General features: G+C 39.8%; 1 protein-coding gene across 3 annotated transcripts; it reads left to right on the forward strand.

The window, feature by feature from the left end:
* Positions 1-3,337: 3,337 nt before the first annotated feature.
* On the forward strand, positions 3,338-22,666 carry TRPV3 (transient receptor potential cation channel subfamily V member 3). Of its 3 annotated transcripts, XM_017821529.1 has the most exons (19): positions 3,338-3,438; positions 7,354-7,476; positions 10,380-10,484; positions 12,060-12,146; positions 12,864-13,021; positions 13,278-13,454; positions 13,650-13,790; positions 13,981-14,261; positions 14,935-15,111; positions 15,743-15,901; positions 16,357-16,458; positions 17,028-17,101; positions 17,521-17,686; positions 18,192-18,258; positions 18,599-18,870; positions 19,349-19,461; positions 20,061-20,131; positions 20,750-21,292; positions 22,038-22,099. In XM_017821529.1, the coding sequence occupies exons 2-18, from the start codon at positions 7,358-7,360 to the stop codon at positions 20,842-20,844; spliced, it is 2,364 nt and encodes a 787-aa protein (XP_017677018.1). In that variant the 5' UTR covers positions 3,338-3,438; positions 7,354-7,357; the 3' UTR covers positions 20,845-21,292; positions 22,038-22,099. The 3 variants fall into 3 exon arrangements, with proteins under 3 accessions (XP_017677018.1, XP_017677021.1, XP_017677019.1); XM_017821532.1 differs by lacking the exon at positions 20,750-21,292 and having other exon boundaries at positions 22,038-22,666; XM_017821530.1 differs by lacking the exons at positions 20,750-21,292; positions 22,038-22,099 and adding an exon at positions 22,308-22,666.
* Positions 22,667-22,807: the final 141 nt, after the last annotated feature.

Raw genomic sequence — 22,807 nt, forward strand, 5'->3', positions numbered from 1 at the left:
GATTTTCCACAAGGCTGTTAGGTGACAGTCACACACACTTACAGGCTAATTCATTTCTCTGTGTTGCTCAGCTGCATAAAACAACCTCTTATCTCACAGTTTATGAGCATATTATTTAAATAATTGCAAGTGCTACTCAGTTGCCTGGAGTGGTGTGAAAGCTCTTTGTACATGTGTGTAGCAGCACAGATATGATCCCAGAACAAGTTTAACTTCACAGGTAAATCTTCATGTGGCTTTTCAACATAAACTATCCTGCTAGCATTGAAGGCATACACCTTCTTTTAAAACCATAGTCTCTGTGGGATGTCTTGTGGATTCTTCTCACAACAGATCAACAACTCTGAGTCCTTTTCAGACAATTTAAATGCCCTTTTTCCATGGTGAAAAATCATGAAATATTCCTATAAATCAATTAAATACTATGCTCGGTGGAATTGGGCTGCTACTACTACTTGGAGTGCTCAGTGTTTTAATACTTAAATTGTGGATTATTTTTAAGGAGTGGGGAATGGAATGATGACAGTAAGTAATTTACAATTATTCTTGCTGTTACCTAATGTTAAAAATGCTTTCAGATAATGGCTCTTCCCCTTAGTGACTACCAGCTAGGGTACTGAAAATCACAGAATTAAATACAAAATCTGAATAACTTTTAATGTGGGTTTGACTGGGATCATGTCATGTATCAGCAGAGGAACAAATGCAGCTCTGACTTGCTGATGTCAGATGGCAGAACTCCAAATGCTCAATCCCTCCCATCTGGGGTTTCCTTCATCTTGTTCATTTTAGTTTCTAGTGAGTCTAGCACTTGCTAGGAAAACAAAATAATGCCAAATAGGACTTCTGCTGCTTATTTGTGCTGCACAGGCTATCCAATGCTAATGTTTTTCAAGTAATTTTTAATAAGGGATGCATGTTATTAACATTCCTGACCCTTATGGCATCTCTTTGGTAGCTGGAGCAGCTGGCGAGTGCTGTAAAGCTCTATAAAATGGTCTACATAGTCATGATAGAGCCTATTGCAAAACCCTCCATGGTTTCTGAAAAATGCTGGCCTTGTCAGAAACCTCAGGGTGGAGCAGGACTGGGAACATAAAGGTTGAGCAGGTTAATGATTAAAACTGTACGAAAATGTTTGCACGAGTGTGACTTACTGTACTTCTGCCTCTCATTTCCTGGCTCTTAAGCCTGTCCTTAAAAATAGCTCAGTTCAGACTGAGCCTCAGTTCAGGCCATCCTATGGGTGGCACGGGATGTCCTTGTGTGTTTTCAGGCAGATCAGCTCCAAGCAGTCTGGGCTGCAGTTCCCTAAATCTCACACTTGCACAGGGAAGGCCACTGTCAGGTTCAGTGAGTCAAGGCTGTCCTTGTAATGCAACAAGAACCTGTTAACACAGAGCAGGCAGGATGGAGTGTAACCTGTGTGTGTGAACTGTCAACAGCTCACACAATCTTCTGCACCTCTCCACAGGCAGGTTTGGAGCAGGGCTCTGCCTTTCTTGCTGTAGCTTGTCCCAGTTTTTCTCTTTGGATAACTGCCACTACATTATAAATAGACCACACTGCTAGGGCCTATATTCTGCTAAACCACACAGATCTGGGTGCTTTCAGATATAGCTGCTTTCTGAGTTCAAAGTCCTGCTTGCTGCCAAACCCATTTTCTCTCCTTAGCAAAAGAATTTCTGTCGCTGTGGTTGATGCCAGAGGTAAAGCAACAGTCCTCAAATGCACCTTCACCCAGATTTAATGTAGCTTTGCCTCTTTTCACATTTCTATCCTCAGAGCGACTTCAATTAAACAGTTTCTCACAGTTTGTGTTGAGATCTGAGCTGCTGCTCTCCCAGGCAGGATGAAATGGCAGGATTCAGTCCCTTTTCCAGGTCATTACACCAGCAGGTAAGAGACCATCAAAGCAGCTGACTCTGGGTTGTCACGTATTAACTCGGGCACAGTCATTTAACAAGATGTGAACAATATCTCCTGGTACAGGGTTTGGAATATATCCCCACAAATTTGTGTTGGGCAAAGGTGGATGAGTGCTCAGCACTTCCACCTGATGCCAAATCCAACCGGCCTGGGCCTGTTTCCCCACACAGCTCCTGGGAAGCTGGTTCATTACAGGGAACAGTGCAGTGCTCCTGGCATTTCACACAGTGAGATCTGAGGCAAATGGAATACCCAGCAGTCCTGTTTTTAAAGATATCGACTTCACAGGAAGCGTTTAGCTGCAGTTTGTAAGTATATTTTAAAGCCATATTCTTTGCATTAAAATGTCTGGATCTGGGTCTTAGTATCCTAAGATATTTTGGTTTTACTTCCAAATTTTTGATCTACCTCCTACCAAAAAAAAAAAGCCACCAAAAACTTGGCTCTTTCTTCCCTTGGCTACAGCTGGGCAAAGATTCCTGTTCTGCTGCCTGCATGGTTCACCTTAAACTCCCATCTAATAATCAAGTAAAGACCAGCAGCTGTAATTGCACCTTGCAGGTCTCACAGGCAAAGACACACAAGTTTTTAATGTACTATTTCTGGTGATAAAGGAGGAACTCTATAAAAAGAGCAGAAGAACTTATGGTCACTCTTTTGGCATGTCCCAGAACAGAATTCTGCATCAGACATTGCTCAACAGCTCAGAATTAGCAAAGCTGAGACATGTAGCACAAAGTAACACCAGGACTGTTTATGTGAAACCCAACTGTTTGTGTTCCCACAGCCCCTCTGGGTACACATTCGTCAGAAACTATTATAGGTGGGGAAAGATCTAAACACGCCCACTGTGTTTTCACTGACATTATTGCTGTGAAATAAGATTTTTCTAAGGCCTTTTCTAATTTTTCAAAGTCATAGCAAAATCTTTTTGCTTGCTGGAGCACTTAGCAGGATCCTTTGCTCATTTCTGCTTTGGAGTAGTTCCATGCTATATAATAAACTGAGCATGACATAAAGGGGGTCATTTACAACCCAAATGCATGTGCATAACCATTTTCCTTTGAAAACAGTATGTAAACTGCAGAGCAGTGATGGTTTGAGATATTCTACTGCTGCCATTAAGTCATCCCTGAGCAACTCAGCTTTAGTAACATTTCAGTGTATAATTATTGCGTGTGTGTGTGTGTGTCATCCCACTTTGGCAGCTGTGAGGTAAAGGCTTTGTTGTCTAGCGAGTTCCTCTCTGCTCCCTAATTTCAGACGTAGCAAACCCCGTACGGCCGCGGTGCTCCGGCGCTGGCCCTGTCTGAGCTCCCCAGCTGAGCACCCTGGATGACTGGAGGAGGGTGGTTTGGCGGTTTTAGGATAGTTTGGAGCTCGAACGTGGTTTTGCTCCTTTGGCAGATGAGCTCTGGATGTTGTTGCAGCATCAGCAGGGCCCTGCTTTGATCCTTGGGCCGTTCCGAGGCTCCTCGTCCCCGCCGGAATGGAGGTGTCGTAAGCAGGGTAAGTTCTCCGGGAACTCTGTGGGTGTTTGGGGCAGGTGATGTTTCTGGAGAGAGTGAAATCTCCAAGAGACAAACACAAAACCAGCTGTTCAAATGGAGAAGGTTTTTCTGTCGTGCTTGTTTCTGTTTTTCTAGTTTATAAACCCTGAGCTGTGCCACGTCGGCTCCTTGGGCATTCAGGAGTGAAGAAAGATAGACCTGATTTCATTTGTATTTGCCAGCCCCAAATCACTGTTGCACTTCCTAATTCCTGTGCCAAGGGGATCCAAAATATAATATCATACAGGCCAAACTTTATTACATTCATCTTCCACTGAAAGTTTCAGTTACTGTGGAGACTGTTGAAAGTAAAATCCCCAGGCTTGGTAGAATAGTTTTTATTTCAACTCAGTAAAATTTCTTCCTTTTATTTAATTCAGAAATAAGCTTAAAGCACTTTTCCTCAGGGAAAAACATTGCTTTTCAGAGTCTTTTTAAACTTCTGTTAGGAAAAACCTTCATAGGAAAGAACAAATTTCTCCTCGAGAAGCAAATGAATTTTTGATAGTGCATACTAATGCCCCTGAAAAGTTTAAAAATCTTACAAAAATATGAAACTCTTTTCTATCAAGTGAAACTTTCTGCTGATAGGACTCATAATGCTTTAAGTAATGCACAAAAGTCAAAATGAAGTTTTATCGGCTTTCCCCTCGGGGAGGGGAATTTCTTTTTTATGAGCCAGTAAGAAATTAGGTCGCAGGTGCTGGCAAGTGTCATGGGCTGTTGGAAGGATCCTGTGAATGGAACAGTTATTGACAGTCACTTCCACTCCTCTGCCCCCAGGGAAGAAGAGACCTTTGTGCCATGATATCACAGCTGAGGGTTTCTTTTGATTTGTAGGATTCTCTGTTTAGCCACTTCATTTACAGTTATTGAGCTGTGAAGTTATAGGTATGTATGATTTTTCTTGTTCTCAGGCAAGCACAAGGTGAGTCTGTGATAGTGTGTAAAGTGCCTGCTTACTGTAGGAATGGCAGAATCCCATTCACCATTACAGATAAATACTCTGCTGGGGGTCAGATACCAAGTCCTCCATGTCCTCAGATCCCCTTCAAAGTAATTCTCAATACTATAAATCAATGCAGTGGTTTTGTCTTGCTGCCGACTTCAAATAAGCCACTTCCCTGGTGGCCTGTAAGTAACAATTAACTTGATAATGGGAGTAGAAAATAGTTACAATAAAAGACAATGCTCCATATCAGGTTACATAAGCGACATGATGTGACACTTTTCAGGCTGTTGCACTGTTTTTCTCTACATGTCATAGATTAGAGAAAATGATAGTGCCCTGGAAGCTGTTGATGAAGGCCCTGGCTTAGTTTTCCTGTAAGCATACAATTAATCGTGATTAAAAATGAAGCAGACGCTACCTCAGCACTGTAACGAGGTACCTCTGCTGTTGTGCCTGCAGTTATTTACTTGTGCAGGCTGAGATCTCATTTAAAACAGGCTTTTTGGCTGAGACTACAGTCAAATGTCCTGTGTGCTTTTGAAAGCTTAGTCCCTGTATACAAAAGTGAAAATCTTTTTCCTTCCCAGAGTGTTTTGCTGATGGTTCAGCAGCCCTTCATCATCCAGTACAACTCCAATGCTATCTTTGACTATTTTCACCTCTCCTAAATGATGCAGCCTGTGCTTGAGCCACTGCTAAAATCTCTGTGGTGGAAACTGGCTGCAGAGATGAGGCTTTGAGCTGCTGCCCTTGCAGAAACGTGTTGCCGTGTCTGAGCAGCTCCAGCATCTCTACAAAGGAGAGGCTCTTCCTCGTGGCCACTCTGTGCTTTAGAGATTTAACCTTGGTCTTTATTTCTCCAGCTCTTCCTGCCCCTCTCTCTGACCCCTCTGACTTTGCTCACCTCCCAGCTGTGCCCCTCTCCATTTGGCAACGCCTTTTGCTGACACACTTTTGGAATTTTTAGTCTGTTTCCAGTTATTCTCTTGCTTTAAAGTCACTCATTTAGTGCAGCTATTTAATGCCCATCTCTGTCATATTCTGGTCCCCTTGTATGTGATTTATGTCCAGTGCCACGTTTGCCTCTTCCTTGAGATGGGAAATGTCTTTGCCCATACACTGCTTTGTATTCTTAAAGTACTTAGTAAGAAGTAAATAGCAGAATTATTTATGAACTGAGTAAGACAACAGTCATTTGTTTTAGCTGTGTTAAGACTAAATGTTTATCAGTGTATTCACTGACACAACATGTGTCTAGAGACTACGTGAATTGCATTTCCAATGGCATGGACAAAAGCCTTTCTCCTGCCTCGACTGTGGAATATCCAAGTTCAGTTCTTTTGTGCATTTACTGCAGTGAAAGCTACAACGTGCTTTGTATGCAAGTGTACTAAGTAAAAATATTTTCTCTTTGTAAATTATTTCTATGGAAGTTGTGATATGAATTCTTAGGAAATGCATCCAAACTAGGCGTGTTTCCAAGTTGCTCTAGTGTGAACACATCTATCAATGGTAGAAAACACAATAAAAATTTATTTCCATGCCTGTTTCTTAAGCCAACCTTTGCAAGGTAAGGAGTCCTTTCCAATATTTGAAATTCCTATTCCATTTAGTGCCAAGAAACGACAGCTGCACTTACATGTGTTTGGGCCCTGTAAGCTCTCAGTTCTCTGTATGTGGGATTGAAAATTCCCATAATTAAACATTTGTTGTTTATGCATTAATAGACTCTCATTCAAATATCAATGTATTTGATATTCCTGGCTCCTCTCTCACACCAGGTGTCATGTCTTTTCAAACACACTCCTCAATCTGCTTTTTGTATCTTGATATTCCCATAATGAAGGAATCCTGGAAGGAATCATTGACAGCACTGTGACAGGAGCAGAAAGTTTTGTGTGTACATTTGTCACATTAAGGAGAGTGGAGTAGGAGGGGAAAAAAATGTGTAGTTCATTTTGTGCAAACTTGCAGGCAAATTATTTTTGCCATTTGTCCTTGGGTATGGAGGGCACTCCCCTCATTTCCTGGGAAATGCATCCCTGACCTCGTAATGGTTTTACATTCAGTGAATTTTAATGTATCCTGAACTCACCTTCTCGCTTTCAAATTATCCTGGGTGATTTAAAATGATGCCCTTGAGTGTTAGATTGAGAAACAGGGAGATAGTTATTCATTATTACTTACAGAATTCATGCTGTGGGTGTTCAGAAGCAGGTAACGTGCATTGAGATCCTTTTCTGTCATGTGGTGGTGACAATTTCCATCCAGTAGAATCACAATTTTTTTTTTTCTTTTTCCTGAAGAAATGTTGAGAAATGTCACCAGGACACAAAAAATTCTGGATATTATGCATGTGATGGTTTAGCTGAGCTCAGCCTGGGCATTGGATTCAGTCTCTTACTTCAGCTATTTTAAGGCAGTGAAAAGTTTCAGGGATTTTTTGTTCACTACCCTTCATGTCTGGAACCTTCCTTCAAATATTGTATCAGTTGTACAGACCTTCCTGAAATTTTTCTGGAATTTACCACTTTTCTGAAATTGTCTTGGACAAAGCAGACTACTCAGATTAACTGTAAATATTCACAAACTTTAGAGGTACTTCTAAAAGTCTTCTCTGAATAACATCCACTGTCGTTGTGATTGACAGATCTCCTTCAGTTTAATTTAGGCACAGGCTTGAATTTATAGTTCTACTGGTGCCACTTTTAATGGTACTTCTCCTAGAATTAAATTTAATGAGTCAAGTATAAAACCCTCCTGCCTTGATACACGAAATGGCATGTGCTTAGCAACTGAAAAATGAAAAACTTAAAACCCAATCAATCTTTGTGTGTTTATTTGTGCATAAATAGGCAATTTGGTCACTATACTTCCTTCAAATGAACAGGAGTCAAGTAACCATGAATCTCTCTACTGCAGGAACATGATTAAAGATAACAACGAAGCTGTTCCACTAATGGGCAAGAAAACAAATCCGTCTGGAATTCCCCCTTCAAACCAGCAAGAGAAAAAGGTGACTGAAAGCACCCCCACGAAGAAAAGGTAGGACTCCAGCTCAGCCTAAACCACTAAAACTCCCTGGTTTATCTCCTTTAGTTGATGTTGGCACTGAAATACCACTAACATCTGTATTTACACTGCAAATATGAGTGAGAGAGACCTGGTAACACAAGATGCCTTCACATGACCATGCTTATGGTGTTTATGAGTGGAAGAGTTAGGAACACATATGATGTGTTTACTCTAATGGGACAAATATTTAACCCTTGTCCCAGAGCCATCAGGCTCATATACCAGTCTTTAAAGTCTGTTTCTGATCTGTTTTGATTAACAATACTTCATTGTTTTATAAAATATTCACTTTCATTCATAATTTATATTAGAGAATTAATAAAGGGACTAAGGGTTTGTGTTTAATATGAGTGGGGAAATATAAGCTGTAATTCCTGCCTGATACCATGCTATTGAAGTGAACTAAGTTACTGTAGAGCAAGGATGAATTTTCATTCATAAACTTTTCACTCTGGATAATTACTAGTTATTATGGCAATTTCTGAAACTCTGAAGGCCTAGGCAATTGTGGCTGTTCTGACATTTATAATTCTCAATAATCAGAGGAATCACTTTTCACAGAAATGGTGCCATTAGTTATTTGAGACCCACTGCCTGGGTGGTCCAATTTGTCTTTCTGTCATTAAATTCCAAAAGAGAAGCTCTTTGGTGGCGTATGGGGGAGACGAGGTGTCTGAACAGCTCGTGATACACCCAGGACTTCAAAAAGGGGCAATTCCATGGGAGCTTGCGTGGTTGTAAGAACACTGCCAAACCCAAGCCCTCAATTACTTACCTCATATCTCACATTCAATTTTGTGGCCTCCAGAACAGTAACTGTGGGGTTTTTCCCACCTCTCACACCACGAGGGGTGTGGCCCACAACATTCCTGTGATACACAGCACCGAGGTCCCGTGAATTTTAATGCAGGGGTTTAACATGTTCTATTAATTATATGTTCCTGTGCTGCTTTATCCTGTTGCTGCAAGACACTTCCTCCAACTGTGCCACCAGCAGCTGCTGCACTTCCAGGGTGGCATCTCTCACTCAACAGAATGTACTGGCAATATGCATTTTCTTGAAAGACAATGACATTCTCTTCTCAAAGGCCCTGGAATTTGGACTAACAGTATATAATTAAGTACAGGAAAACTGGGAGGAGGCTGCAAACGTTGTCAGAGCCTGCTGATGTTTGTGGGCAGTGCACCAGGGCCACGTAAGCACTTGGGTATTTGCTGGCAGCTCTCCAACTGCTTTGCACGGTGGCTTTGGGGTTTTTTTTTTTCCCCCATGATATCCCCAGGTAACCCACATGCCAGGGTAGGTGAGGTCTGGCAGCCTCCAAAACAGGGTTCACTCCATAGCTGCTGTACCTGCCAAAACCTTCAGCAGGAACACACTGCTGGGAGAGCAGGAGCTGCTCCGAGACATCAGCCTGTGATGCACTGTCCCCTCAGGTGAGAAGGTCCAGCAGAGCCCAGACCTTGACACTTCTGGCTTTAGGGAGCCTCGCTGCAGCCTCCAACAGGTGTTTGCCTGTTGGGACAGCTCCTGCACTTCATGGTCAGGGAATGCAAAAAAACAGGATGAATCCCTGTTTTTTCCACTCCTCCACAGTCCCTCTGCCAAGTCCAGACCTCAGTGAAACAGCAGTGACTGGCACAAGTGATGGTCCTGGTTCTGTCTGGGTTTTTCCTACCCCTGCCCAGGTAATTTCAGGGACACAGTCCTGCTAACCAGAAGTGACATTTTACTTGCTGCCTGCTTAGAACACGTTCACAGGCACATCTCAAATGTTAAAAGGTCATAAAAGTTTAAATAACTACACACAGTGAATTATCACTTGGGTCACCAAGCCACTGGAAAGTGAGATGAATTAGGTCATGCTGTTTTTAGCAAACATCAGCAGGTTGTTCAATAGGGTTCTAATAACATACTGCATTTTAGCATCACTACATGTACTTGACTTCAACAGGATTCTTTGGGGAAGATGCAGTTAAAAAAGAGAAAGAAATACCCTATGGACTAAACCATAAATATTAAATGAATTGGAAGCATTTTCCAGGTGACTACTGGAACATTTTTAGAAATGTAACACAGTTTCTGAACAACAGCCCATGTGGGAGTTGCTACACCCACCACTGGAACTTCTCTCTCTGTGGTGAACTGTAGCAATGTTTTAGTGAGATCCAGTAATACCAAGCCATTGATTTTTGCCTCTCAACTCTGCAGGCTTTTAAAGGATGATATCTTCCTATTCTTTTCATTTGCCTTTTCTGTGTTGCTTCAAATTATGTTTTTCACTATAAATAATTACATATATATTTATATAATTATTTATCAGGAAAAAAATAGATAAATGTCATGCATGACTGGCAAGAGGACACAGTCAGTCCTGGCTGGTGGAAATGCCTGATGTCATTTAACATGTGACCTTTCAAACATTCTGATTTAATCATTATCACTGCTGATGGGTTTGAAATGATCCATCTGATGGCTCCTGGCTGGAGAAACAGGGAGTAGGATGCAGTAGATTAAAAAGCAGTTGTGTGTGTGTAGCTGGGCAGTGACTGGGGTTGCATTTGGCTCTTTGCACTGGAGCTGAATGCAAGGCTGGTTTAGGGCTGCTGGGGTTGCTCTTAGACATGTCAGGATCTGATGCCATGTGTTCTAAAAATACCTTAGGAATTTTGCCCATCTGCCAGCATGAAAGAGCTGGGCACAGTGCTGGAGGTTGGGATCTCCCCAGGGGAAAGCAGATAAGCCTCTGTTCCAACATCTTGTTAGGTAATGCCAGAAAAGATTAATTGTCAAGCCTGCCCTAGGTATGTACTTGTAGAGCTCTGCTTGGTCTGTGGTTGCTAATAGTTTTTAAATCCACTGTCTTCAACAGTTCCCACTTTTTCCTGGAGATTGATGGTTTTGAAAGCAATGCCACTCCAAATAACACATCTCCCCCTGTGTTTTCAAAACCAATGGATTCAAATATTCGTCCCTGGTAAGTTATAGATGCATCTGCAATAGTCATACTGCAAATATATCTATTTTCTTTCCAGCAGCTACTCCTTATTTGTCCTTAGACTCCAGTGCTAGAATTTCACATGAGATTTCATAGCTTTTGGTCACTTCAAAGACAGAACTTCACTGGAGTCCATTGCTGATCAGTAGATGACTTATCTTTATCTACTGCTGACACTTGCATGGAATAAATCAGGCCTCAGTTTTAAGTAATTTTAAAATCAGTACTTTTTTTATTCTTAGCCTCTCATTAATGGTACATTAGAACAAACTCCACAGCTTAATTTAGCAAACCCTGTTCCCAGCTGGGTGCTGACGTCCTCCCTCTATTGCTCATTAGCAATCAAACAAAGTGAAAATGCTGAGTCTGAAATGTTTAAAGCAGCCATTTATGCTGAATGAATGGAGAAAAATTATGACTGGGAAGAATGCGTGTCATTTTTAAAAATGTGTGAGGTGCCAACAGCCAATAACGATGAATAAGGGAAATATGTAACAAATCTGCCAAAAGCCCAGAATGGCCAAAGGTTTTTGTGTTTCTGATGGGTGTCTGCTCAGCTTTTTGGAATTAGCTGACAGTCTGATTTTGGTTTCAGAGGAGAGATATCCAAATTTCTTCCTCTCGTTCAGGGACTGACCTGCACAAGACACACACAGTTTTTGCCAGACATTCCTCAGTTTTCTGCAGGAATGACAGATGGAATAAAAACAGACTCTGAGCTCCCAGCTTTAGTTCAAAGGGAAGGGAATACCTTCAGAGCAGTGCTGGACACTTGCATTGCTGTCCATGCACCTGTTTTGTCAATAACTTATAGTTCAGATTCCTGAAATTATTAACCTGAGGTAGTTCATCAAATCTGAACCTTGCAGAAAACAAAAATAAAAGTAAGAAAAATTATAATGAGTTTTAAAGTCAGATCTGCTTGTAGGGCTGTCTGGAAATTATGTACAGCAATTACAAAATACCAGTTCCATTGAAATCCTCTAAATATATTAACTAAATACGTATTTAAGGCCCAGTCCTCAACTTCTTTTAGCTGAAGCTTCCATTCAAGTCAGCCACAAAATGCTCCTGAGTTGCCAACAGTGTTCTGTGTAGTAAAACTTTAGGTAAATCACTTCCATTCTGGGTTTGCAACCCACGTGCTGCTACTGATTTAGCACTTGTTTTGTGGCAAATGACAAATTAAGCATGTGAAAAGGAAGATTGTAGCATTCAGGATGATGCATAAAATGCAGTGATCGTTTTAAAAAAAAAGGAAGAAAAAACTTCTCACATTTTCGGTATCTGTAGTGAAATAATATAACACAAAGCAGATTGCTTTCCTAATGTGTTTTTTTAAAATATAATAAAATCCTGTGAGTCTCTCAATTTTTACCACTTATTTTAAAATTCGTGTGGGAGATAAAATTCCAGAGTTAAAATGCACAATTTCAAATTAGACTAATTTTAGCTCTGCTGTAGATACTGCCTCCTACCACTGACTGATTCTTCATGCAGTTTGCTAAAATATCTTTTAATATCTTTGCACATGTGCTTTTCTGTTTTCTTTAGTGCTTCTGGAAATGGGGAAGACATGGATTCCCCACAGTCTCTTCAGGATGATGCCACTGAGTATAGTCCTAATGTAGACAGTTGCTGGTGAGTGGAGACAGGAATATTTCTCAGTACATTTTCAACAGATTAAGTTTATGACAGGGAAGATATTCCTTATTTTGCCTGCCATGTTTAAGGAAAAAGGTCATGTGTGTGCACGCATTTCTGATTCCTCTATAATTAAATGTTGAAATAAACAACTCTAATCTCTGCTTTTCTCAGATTTCATGCTTAGTGTGAGGATTCTTCATACCTAAAGTCTGTTTTCTAGATGACAACACAGGACCTACACACCATGCACAGCTAGGCATGAGCTGGGGGTGTTTCTGACTGGGGGAATTATTAAATCATTCTTATTCCAGAATAATAGATAATCAGGAAAGAGTTGTCAGATATGAGGTTAAAAACTATCTTCTGCTGGAGTGCAGCATCAGGAACCTCAGCACTGAAGTCAGTGAGTTGTGGGCAGATCAAAGAAGTATTTCTCGGCCTTTGTTCTAAAAGAATGGGTGAACTGGTGAGAACACAAAACAAAACACTTGAAAAATGTGCTGGTTTATTATAAAACACCTCAATAACCACTTACCTGCAAATAAGCAAACTGGGAACTGTTCTGTGAGATCCATACCGAGATATATGTGGAAGCAGGGCAGGTATGTGTTGTCTGAGGCAAGTAATTGTATTTTTATTCCCTCTTCTGTAGAAAATAACATAAAAATATAGTAAATGGAATCAGGAATTTCGTTATTTCTTGCAATCCAGTGCTAACATGTCCCAAGGACCTGAGCAGACCAGTGCCAGGAAGAAGCTGAAGCGATTCCTGTTCCGGGCAGTGTCGGAGGGGAACGTGGAGGAGCTGCAGCGTCTGCTCGGGGAGCTGAAGGAGCGATCCAGTGCCTGCACAAACATGACTGTGCCAGGTGAGGGGTGCAGGTACCCAGGGGGAGACTGTTGGCTCTTCTGGCAGCACATTTGCAGCCTAAAACTGGGAATTATCTCTGTGCAGCAGCTACTTCCCTGTGAATTTGGATCTGTCTGGAGTTATGGCGGTGGAATGTCCAACAGGAAAACCAGTGGCAAAGAGTTTATGTTCATATATATCCTTCAGGTTTCACCCCTAATTAACAAAAGTTTAGTAAATCATGATGATCTAATCCTAAAAATTCACTCTTGTAGATTATCTGATGAAAAAATTCACAGCTTCAGATACCGGCAAAACTTGTCTGATGAAAGCTCTGCTGAACATCAACGAGAACACAAATGAGATAGTGAATATGCTCCTGTCCTTTGCAGAAGAAAATGGTATTCTGGAGAGATTTATCAATGCAGCTTACACAGAAGAGGCATATAAAGGTACTGCCATCTGATACCAGTTTCAGGTATATGGTTAAACATACCATCCATAAAATACCATTCTCCTCAAACACTCTAATGATGGTTTAAATTCCTAAACCAACTTTAATTCATTTATTCACTGGTGCTATTCACTGTGAAATATCATTGATATTTCAGAATGTACTAGAGAGATTCCTGTGTCTGTTTTTTCAGGCCAGACAGCTCTAAATATTGCCATTGAGAGGAGACAGTATGAAATAACCCAGAGCCTCATAGAAAAAGGAGCTGATGTCAATGCTCGTGCCCAGGGTATTTTCTTTAATCCCAAACATAAGCATGAAGGCTTTTATTTTGGTAAGTGGAAATGTGATCTTTCTGGAAAAGTTAAGAAGGAATACCCAAAGCTTTTATAAAACAAGAGCTTAACTCAATACAATCAATAGTAAATGTACTTTCGTATGTTAAGATTCTTAACACAGTCACTCTTTTATAATCTGATTTGTAATAAAACATGAACACATGTTGCATTTTATGATTTTTATAGGTGAAACTGCCCTGGCATTAGCTGCCTGTACCAACCAACCAGACATAATTCAACTGTTAATGGACAATGCCAGGACTAATATTTCTTCTCAGGATTCCAGAGGAAACAATATCCTCCATGCATTAGTTACTGTGGCAGAGGACTCCAAGACTCAGAATGATTTCGTAATCAGAATGTATGATATGATATTGTTGAAAAGTAAAGACAAAAATTTGGAAACAACAAAGAATAAGGAGGGTTTGACACCACTACAGTTGGCTGCAAAAACTGGGAAATTAGAGGTGGGTATTATTTCAGTGGCATCTAAGAGAAACTAGTGCTCTGACACATCCTTTTTCAGCCTGGTTATGCTGTTATGTATCAGTAGTATTTAGTGAGCTAATTTTGTTTAAAACACAAGCAAACATTTTCATTGCCACCTTGCTTCTACCTTTCAAGGTTTCCCTGTAACTACCCCTCTCTGTATAAAATACACATTGTTTAAAAACAGCTTTGCAAACCCTTCTGTTGCACAGAAACTCAGAAATTCTGCATTTATTACCATATTGCACTTATGCAGTCTTTGAACAGTTTCAGAAAACTCACTGGAACTGCTCTGTTACGCTGCTGTAGAATTTAGTTTTCAGAAATCTACTGAATTGTAAAAAATTGGCAATGGGATAATTTAGAAAAGAATTGTTTAAGTTGAAGGAAGACATAAATGAACACATGGAAAATTTTGCTTTTATCCCTTAGAAAAATGACTCTGACAGAAAATATGGAGGCATTAGAAACTCTGTATTTAATTCTTGGAGGTCTTTCATCTCCAACACACAATTACAAATACACTGACTTTGCACAACTGTACAAAATGTGACAGGCAAAAGGTTGGGGTTTGAGCCTGTTATGTTCATGTGCTTTCCCCTTTCCCATGACCAACACAGCTGCTCACAAATGATCCTGTTAATGTTTTAGATTCTGAAATACATCCTGAGCAGAGAGATCAGAGAGAAGCCAAACAGGAGCCTGTCAAGAAAATTCACAGACTGGGCTTATGGTCCTGTTCAGTCTTCTCTGTATGACCTGACAGAACTGGACACCACTGCAGACAACTCAGTGCTGGAAATCATTGTCTATAACACAAATATTGGTGTAAGTTACCTATTTTTAAAATACAGATCCATTTTTTCCTAACAGTACACTCATTTCATATGGGTTAGTCTATGTATTCCAATGAATTACTTGTAAGAGTAAACTGTAATTTTTGTTCTCGGTTTTTGTATCGGGAGCAAGATAAATTTTATACCTCTGTAGATGGTCACCTGTAAGAGAATATGCATTCAGCTCCTGAAACATGGGCTAGGCATTTTGGGAATGTCTTTTCCTGCATTAGAAGCATTAATTTACCTCGTGTTTAAGTATGGCCAAGCTGGTCAGGCCAAATAAACTTCACTTAATAGGTATGTATTTTACATGTTTAGGAGTGTTTGCTTTTCGAAGCCAGAATTTTACATTTGCTCAATTCTAATACTGCCAAAAAACCACAAGACCAGAAGTTCACATGACAGTTTTAGCTCCATCATAACTTACCAGACAGAGAATGGCAGGTTACCCCAGCATGAGTGGGAACTGTCCCATTGCATCTTGTCATGTTGGGGTCTGACCCGTCTCTGAGCACAGATGTGTTTCTGGATCAGAAAGGTTGGGAACTGAATGAAATGCACAAAGTACATGACTGAAATTCAAGTTTTAATTGGTTTATTTTTGTTTTTTCCCCCTACAGAATCGTCATGAAATGCTGACTTTGGAGCCTCTGAATTCCCTCCTGCGAATGAAATGGAAGAAGTTTGCACGACACATGTTTTTTATGTCCTGCTGTTTTTATTTCCTGTACAATGTAACTTTAACATTAGTTTCCTACCACAGGCCTAATGAAAATAAAGTGAGTACAGTGACTGAATCTCACCAAATTTCACTGACTTAAAATGCAGTAGGGTTTCCTGAATTATATTGAAAATGCTAAACCAGAAGCAGTTGTGGGAATATCTGGCTGTAGGGAGACCAGGCTCTCCCACATCAGGTACCTGGAAGGAAGCAGAGCAGTAAGAGGATATAACTACATTTGCATTTTGTGAAAATGACCCAAAATACAAATACAAGACACAAAGACAGGTTGTTAAATTTCTAAAAGTGTGGAAAAGGTATTTTTCTGTTAATAGAGAAACTTCTGCTATTTCAAATATATATCTATTAAGGGGCTAATTCTTTAAATCCACCATGAAAAAAATCCTTACAGAAAGGGAAATAAATTGTGTACCCATATGGGGAGGTTTCTTGTTGCTTTACCTTTTACCTTTCAGGTAAAACTGAGTCTTTATTTTTGGACCTGTCTTGCAGGCTCCACCTTATCCACTTGCTCTGACACGTGGAGTGGGATGGCTGCAGCTGTCAGGACAGGTGATGGTTATGTTAGGAGCAATATTTTTAGCCATTAAAGAGGTAAGACTTTTTATTAACAAATATATAAATAACTACATGAAGAACTTCTCTAGATTTATGAACATGCTGCTGCTTGATATCCACAATACATGTGGAGTATCTTTGATGTGTGTAACTTTTTAAGTCTTTGGCACACTACATTGCTTACCAGAATGATTCTGGTTGTGTATTTGAATGCACCTGTATTGCTCTGTGAAACAGCTATGAGGGTGTTTTCCCTTCAAATTTTCAAGGCAGAGATTTGATATTTTTATAACATCAACATTGTCAAATTACTGGCTTTAAGGACACTTTTGAATTAGAACTTCTACTGGAAAAAACGTGGTATAATTTTGCCAAATACTGGAAGTCATTAAACCCAGTAACTTTTAAATTATGCCAGACATGACAGAGTTTTAAACTTAGAAGTTACAGCTGTATAAAAAAAACCAACTCTATTTCTGGAGGTTATCATGTCTTATTAGTAGATGCATTATTTTAGAACACCAACGAAATTATTTTGAAAACTAGATTTTGAGACCTGCTTTCCCTTACTACCACATCTATATTTTCTATATCTGTCTGCATAGAGTGTAGCCATCTTTCTGCTCAGGCCCTCAGACCTGCAGTCAATTCTCTCTGATGCCTGGTTCCACTTTGCATTGTAAGTCTGATGTGCACATATATATTTTATACTCTGTATAAAATGTTTCTGTATCTCATGGTCACAGGGAATGTGCTGCTGTAGCAGATGCTCATCTTTTTCTCTAGATTATCAGATTTAGAGGGATGGATGTAATCTTACCTGCAGCTTTTCTGTAACAGCTGTTTTGGGGAGAATAGTTCACTGAAAGTCAGCTTTAATAAATATAATCCTTATATATTGATATACTTACACCACCTGTACTGATCTATTTTATTGTTAAAAAATAGTGGCAGTATTCATGGGGAGAATACAAAGCAGAATGCAATTACAAACTAAGCATAAAGAGTGAAGAAGTCTTGTTTTCATGTTTTTCCACTGTGTTGTTAGTTTTGTGCTAGTAATTTCTCTTTTACATATATGTGTTTGTTTTTTAACAGTTTTATACAAGCTTTGCTTGTGATCTTCTCTGTCTTTTTGTACTTGTTTTCCTACAAAGAACACCTGGTGTGTCTTGTTTTGGCAATGGCCCTTGGATGGGCCAATATGCTCTATTTCACCAGAGGTTTCCAGTCCATGGGCATTTACAGTGTGATGATTCAAAAGGCAAGTTTTTCTTTTGTTTTACCTCCTTCATAATCCTCACTTGTTCTACAATCCATATCAAGTACATTCAGCAATTTAGTTGTATTTTATAGTTCATATTGAAATGTCTTATTTTCAATTTATGCATATTATTTCAGCAGGGCACACTAGATAACTTCAGTGGCAGAATCTAGTTTATATTTTCAAATAGACATTTTATTATGTTTAATTATTATACTGAATATAATTTTGGGTTTTTTCAACTAATGTAGTTCTGCAATTTAATTGCATCACATGCTGTAATGTCTGTATTGTACAGAATTAGTCACCCTCACTCAACACATCAGGCTCTCAAGCATGAGATAACAAATCAGACCTTTGTGTTTCTCACTGAGACTAAACCAGTTTACTCAATGAAAGCAGTCTGATACTTTACTGTGTGCCTCACCTGTATCCCTGCAGAATTCATAAGCATAAAACTAGTCCTCCATTTTAATTTCTGACAACTATTTCATTTAATTTCTAGGTCATCCTGCATGATGTGATAAAATTCTTAGTTGTCTATATCGTGTTTTTGCTGGGATTTGGCGTAGGTAAATATTACTGGAGAAAAGCACTGATGATGCTCTGTGTGAGTAAAAATTTTAGCATTGTTATTCATAAGAACCCTGTTTTCATGATGAGAGCTCATGTTGGGGTTTCTTCTGGATATTAAGTTTAGATGTGAACAGATGAGTCATTTGGCTCTTAATTGCCTGCAACTCCATTTGGACGTGGGCTCTTTCTGCTTCCTGGAAATCCCTCATCTGGCTGCTGTGTGTTGCTGGGCAGCTCTGGCTCTCTTTCCCAGTGCACTGTGAATTCTTTAGGATAAAATGCCACGTATTGCTGAAGCATGACTGTGATTGAAATTTCCTCCTGCTTTCTCCTCAGCTCTTGCTGCCTTGATTGAGACCTGCCACGAGGGCGGCGAATGCCATTCCAACAGCAGCCTGGGACCTGTGCTGATGGATCTCTTCAAGCTCACCCTGGGACTGGGGGATCTGGAGATCCAGCAAAACTCCAAGTATCCTGTCCTGTTTCTTCTGCTCCTCATAACTTTCGTTGTGTTGACTTTTGTTCTCCTCTTGAACATGCTGATTGCGTTGATGGGAGAAACAGTGGAGGATATTTCTAAAGAGAGCGAGCACATCTGGAAACTCCAGGTTTGTTTGGGAGTTTGTTTTGTGAAGTTTGTTTAGCCCAAGTTTAACTGCTTGGGCTAAAAATCTCTTGAGCTGTGTCTATGGTAGCTCATACTGACACAACAGGTTAGGCACTAATGATAATCCCCATTTGTATATGTGAGTGAATAATGGAAATAACTAATTTCAGTGTCAGAGAATTGTAATAACTTCAGATTTAACAACTTCTAAAAATGATATTGTGGCTTGGATTTCCAACCCATGCGCTGTCACATACCTTCATGACTTTTGCTCTCCTGGATATGGTGTTTCACCATCACCAGGAATCTGTGAATCCCAATTTTCCCACACAAACAATCAGTGATGTGCCACATTGTTTGGTGTTGCTTGTGGGTGGTGGGATGGAGGCTTGACACGTTGTAATGAAGCTGCAAACTGCATATGCTGTGGAATCAGACAGTATTGGACGTGGTTAACCATACTCATTTATTGTTAATAGAGAGCCAGAACTATTTTGGAATTTGAAAAATTCTTGCCAAAATGTTTGAGGAAAAAATTCCAGCTGGGGGAGCGGTGTAAAGTGGCTGAAAACGACACCAGGGTGTGTTTAAGGTAAAGCAAAGCTAGATTACTGTGCTATCAATTCTGCCTTGTAGGCTGCTTCAGGGTTACTTCTCTTTAAAATATTCCTGGTATCTCTACAAATTATACTGGGTGTACAAAAATATAATTTGGGGTGTTTTTTTTCAGTTGTGACCAATTGTTTTAAAAAAGGGAAGGTGTAGATAATTTTTTGGTAAGAAAACAGATTTTCATCTTCATATATGTCTTTACTTTGCAAATATCAAGTCTGCTTGCAGTAGATGTTATTTTGTCATAATCTCCTTTGAATGTTAGCTTAAAAGTAATTATATATAAATTGATTGCTATTTGGTGATTACCATATTAAAGAACGATGCTGTTTTATCAAAAATACTGAAAGTGTGTTTCAAGCTGTACTCACAATGTGTTAAATTATAAAGCAGTCTTGGTATCATTCTCACCTTCATGTGGTACCTAACACTGCAAGGGACAGTCAGCCTTTTAGTCCCAGGAAAGCAGGTGTAGGTGGTAAAGTGTGACAATCCCAAGAAAGGATAAAAAGGAACGAGCAGCAATGTAGCTGGGAGATAATGCATGATAATAACACGACTTATATCCAATATAAACAGGATTAATGAAGTGAAATGGACCGAGTGGAAAACACATGTTTCATTTATTAATGAAGATCCAGGGCCAACAGGTACTGTGGGGTTTTATGACACTGTATTTTTGAAAGCTTTTCTTATAAATGCTTGGATTTTATACCTTTAAAACCATAAAATCACATAATCTAGATGTTCAGCCACACTTTACTGCTGCAAAAACTGATAGTTTACATGGTAGGGGTGTTAAATTATTTTAAAAGATTTGGAGTGAGGGTTGGTTACAAACATGTAATGATTTGTGATAGGTGTTGGATGACAAATTGCCCCTCATAAATGTTGACCAGGAAATCCAGGAGACTCCTCTGCTGCCAGTGCTGGAGTGCTGTGGAGAAATGAGCTCAGCCTGAGGTGTCCAATGTCCCTCTGGCAGCAGGAGTCAGGACACAACAGGGGCATGTGAGGATCTGGGAGACAGACTTGTTCTGAAGTTTCTTCTTGAGCCAATTAGCATTTATATTGCTTAAAGAATGAGCTCAGTAATAAAGAAAAGGGGCAGCCAGAACAATTTGTGTAAGATATGGTAGTAAACTGACAACTTGCTGTTTAAATAAATGCATATTTTTAACAAAAAAAAAAAAAGATGTACAAAACTTTGATCTTGCAAACACAGTTTCTACCATATCCTGTTTTGTTTACAATGCATTTTTTTGCAGATCCAAGCAAAATTCAAGATAATTCAAGAACTAATAGCAAAAACACCTTGAATACGTTTGAAGAAATGGATGATTTGCCTGAAACTTCCGTTTAGCTTGTGCTGTGTTTGATATGTGGCTGTTCTGAAGGTTAAAAAGCATCAGCAGTGGATGCTGAAAGCTTTGTGGATGTTTTGGACAGCTGTAACCAGCTGAAACACGAACTTTCAGTGACACAGTCTGATGGCTTGAACCCATTTAATCAGGGCAGCTGAGCTGAAATAAAATGGACTATTCACTGGTTCACTTTTGAGCCTCTCAAACCATTGCTGTCCAAGTTTGTGTGATGCTACTCAAACTTGGCTCTAGACGTTTAACTGGATAAAAAAAGGTCAAATGTGAGATATTTCTTCCTTTTGTGGAAAATTAAGGTCATCGTGATCCCAATCTGCTGGTTTTTTGGAATCTCTAACTCATGAGAAACTCATTTTGTACTCTGAACAAAGTTAAGTTCTTGACATGGAGCAAAGAAAAGCATTTCAGTTCTGAAGACGACTAAATGAAGTATGTTATTTTGAAATAACCAAGTTCTGGATGCATTTGCAGCTTTTGCATTGACTGTCAGTGTTATTGGAGGCTCAGTCCCACAAGCTGGAGAAGCCTCTTCAGGTCCCAGTAGCTTTGCCTGATCTGTTTTCCTCTGTGCAGTCCCCAGGGTATAATGTGGTGTTTACTGCTCTTTATTTATTACTAAGTGTTTGTGTCTCCCCCATAAAATAATAGGGCAGAAATATCACTCATGATGGAGGATATTTCTGACTTTGTCCCACTCACGATGTCTTTACTTTTCCTCCTTGGCTTTTCCATGCTGTTGCATCTTGCTGCATAAAATAAGTTATTGCCTTGGAAGTTCTTCTGAATTCATTTCTGCATTCAACCACTTCAGGAAAATAAGTCAGTATTTCTTCCCAAAATGAACAGAATAAGTTCAGTGCAATGCAATTGCAGACTTGTTTTTATTCAGAGAACTATGTAATGCATTTCTGTGGCACTTTTTATTTCACCACCTGTGATGACCTAGTACTATGAATTACATTTTTAGTTTTCTATTTCATGTGTTAAACATAAAAAGAAATATTTGTTCTATGTACTTTTAAATTTCAATTAATACATGATGTGTATTCAGTGTCATGGCTTTTCATCAGATCTGTTCACGTGGTGCCTGTTTTAAAGGTGCTGTTTTAGGCAAGGCTCGGGGGAACTCAGTTCTGTGTTTGAATGATAATAAGAATTGCATTGGATTTTACAGCCAAGCCTGCTGTGGGCAAAATGATCCCAAGGACTTTCTTACCCCAGAAGAGAGCATGAGGGAAGGACAGCACAGAGCTGTTTGCAGGGATTTGGGAACGTGGCTCTTGCTGCCCAACCAGCCTCCTACAGATGCTGAATCCTGTGTTTCCTACCACGGATGGATGGGATCCAGTGGAAACCTTCAGTTATGTTTGTACAGGGCAGAGGAATTTGAGGGGAAGGACCTTCACAGACCATATAATACCTGAGCATTGTTTGCCTTTCTTAGGAGGAAATGGGAGTATGAGAAGAAAAATTCCTGTGGTCTTGGAATCTTTCATCTTTGCTGGTTAATTTTGCATCGAAACTGCCAACGAAGGATTTTGCCTTAGGACTCCACAGTTCTGTTTGGATCCTTTTCAGTGCCAGTTCTTGTACAAAGGAAAAATTAAATACCTCTTCACACGTACTCAGGGGCCAGAGAGACCCGTGTTTCTGTGGGTTGTCACTGGACACAGGCTGAGAGGATGTGCTGTGCCAGTGTCCAGGTACAAAACCGAATGGACAAACTGAGGAAGGAGCTGAGGGGCTGTTTCTAAAAGTTCTTACTGAGGAAATACCCTCCTTGTGTGGCCACAGAGCTCTGGCAGATCACACAGACTGGCTCCTGTCTCGAGGCTCTCACCAAGGACACTGTGAATGATGACTGGAGCAGGTGATTCTGTGCTTTTTATACAAAAATGTTTATTTAAATTAAAGAAATAAAACTTGTAACTCAATAAACATTCT

Source organism: Lepidothrix coronata, unplaced genomic scaffold (assembly GCF_001604755.1).
Source record: "Lepidothrix coronata isolate B3197 unplaced genomic scaffold, Lepidothrix_coronata-1.0 Scaffold91, whole genome shotgun sequence".
Taxonomy (NCBI): Eukaryota; Metazoa; Chordata; class Aves; order Passeriformes; family Pipridae; genus Lepidothrix; species Lepidothrix coronata.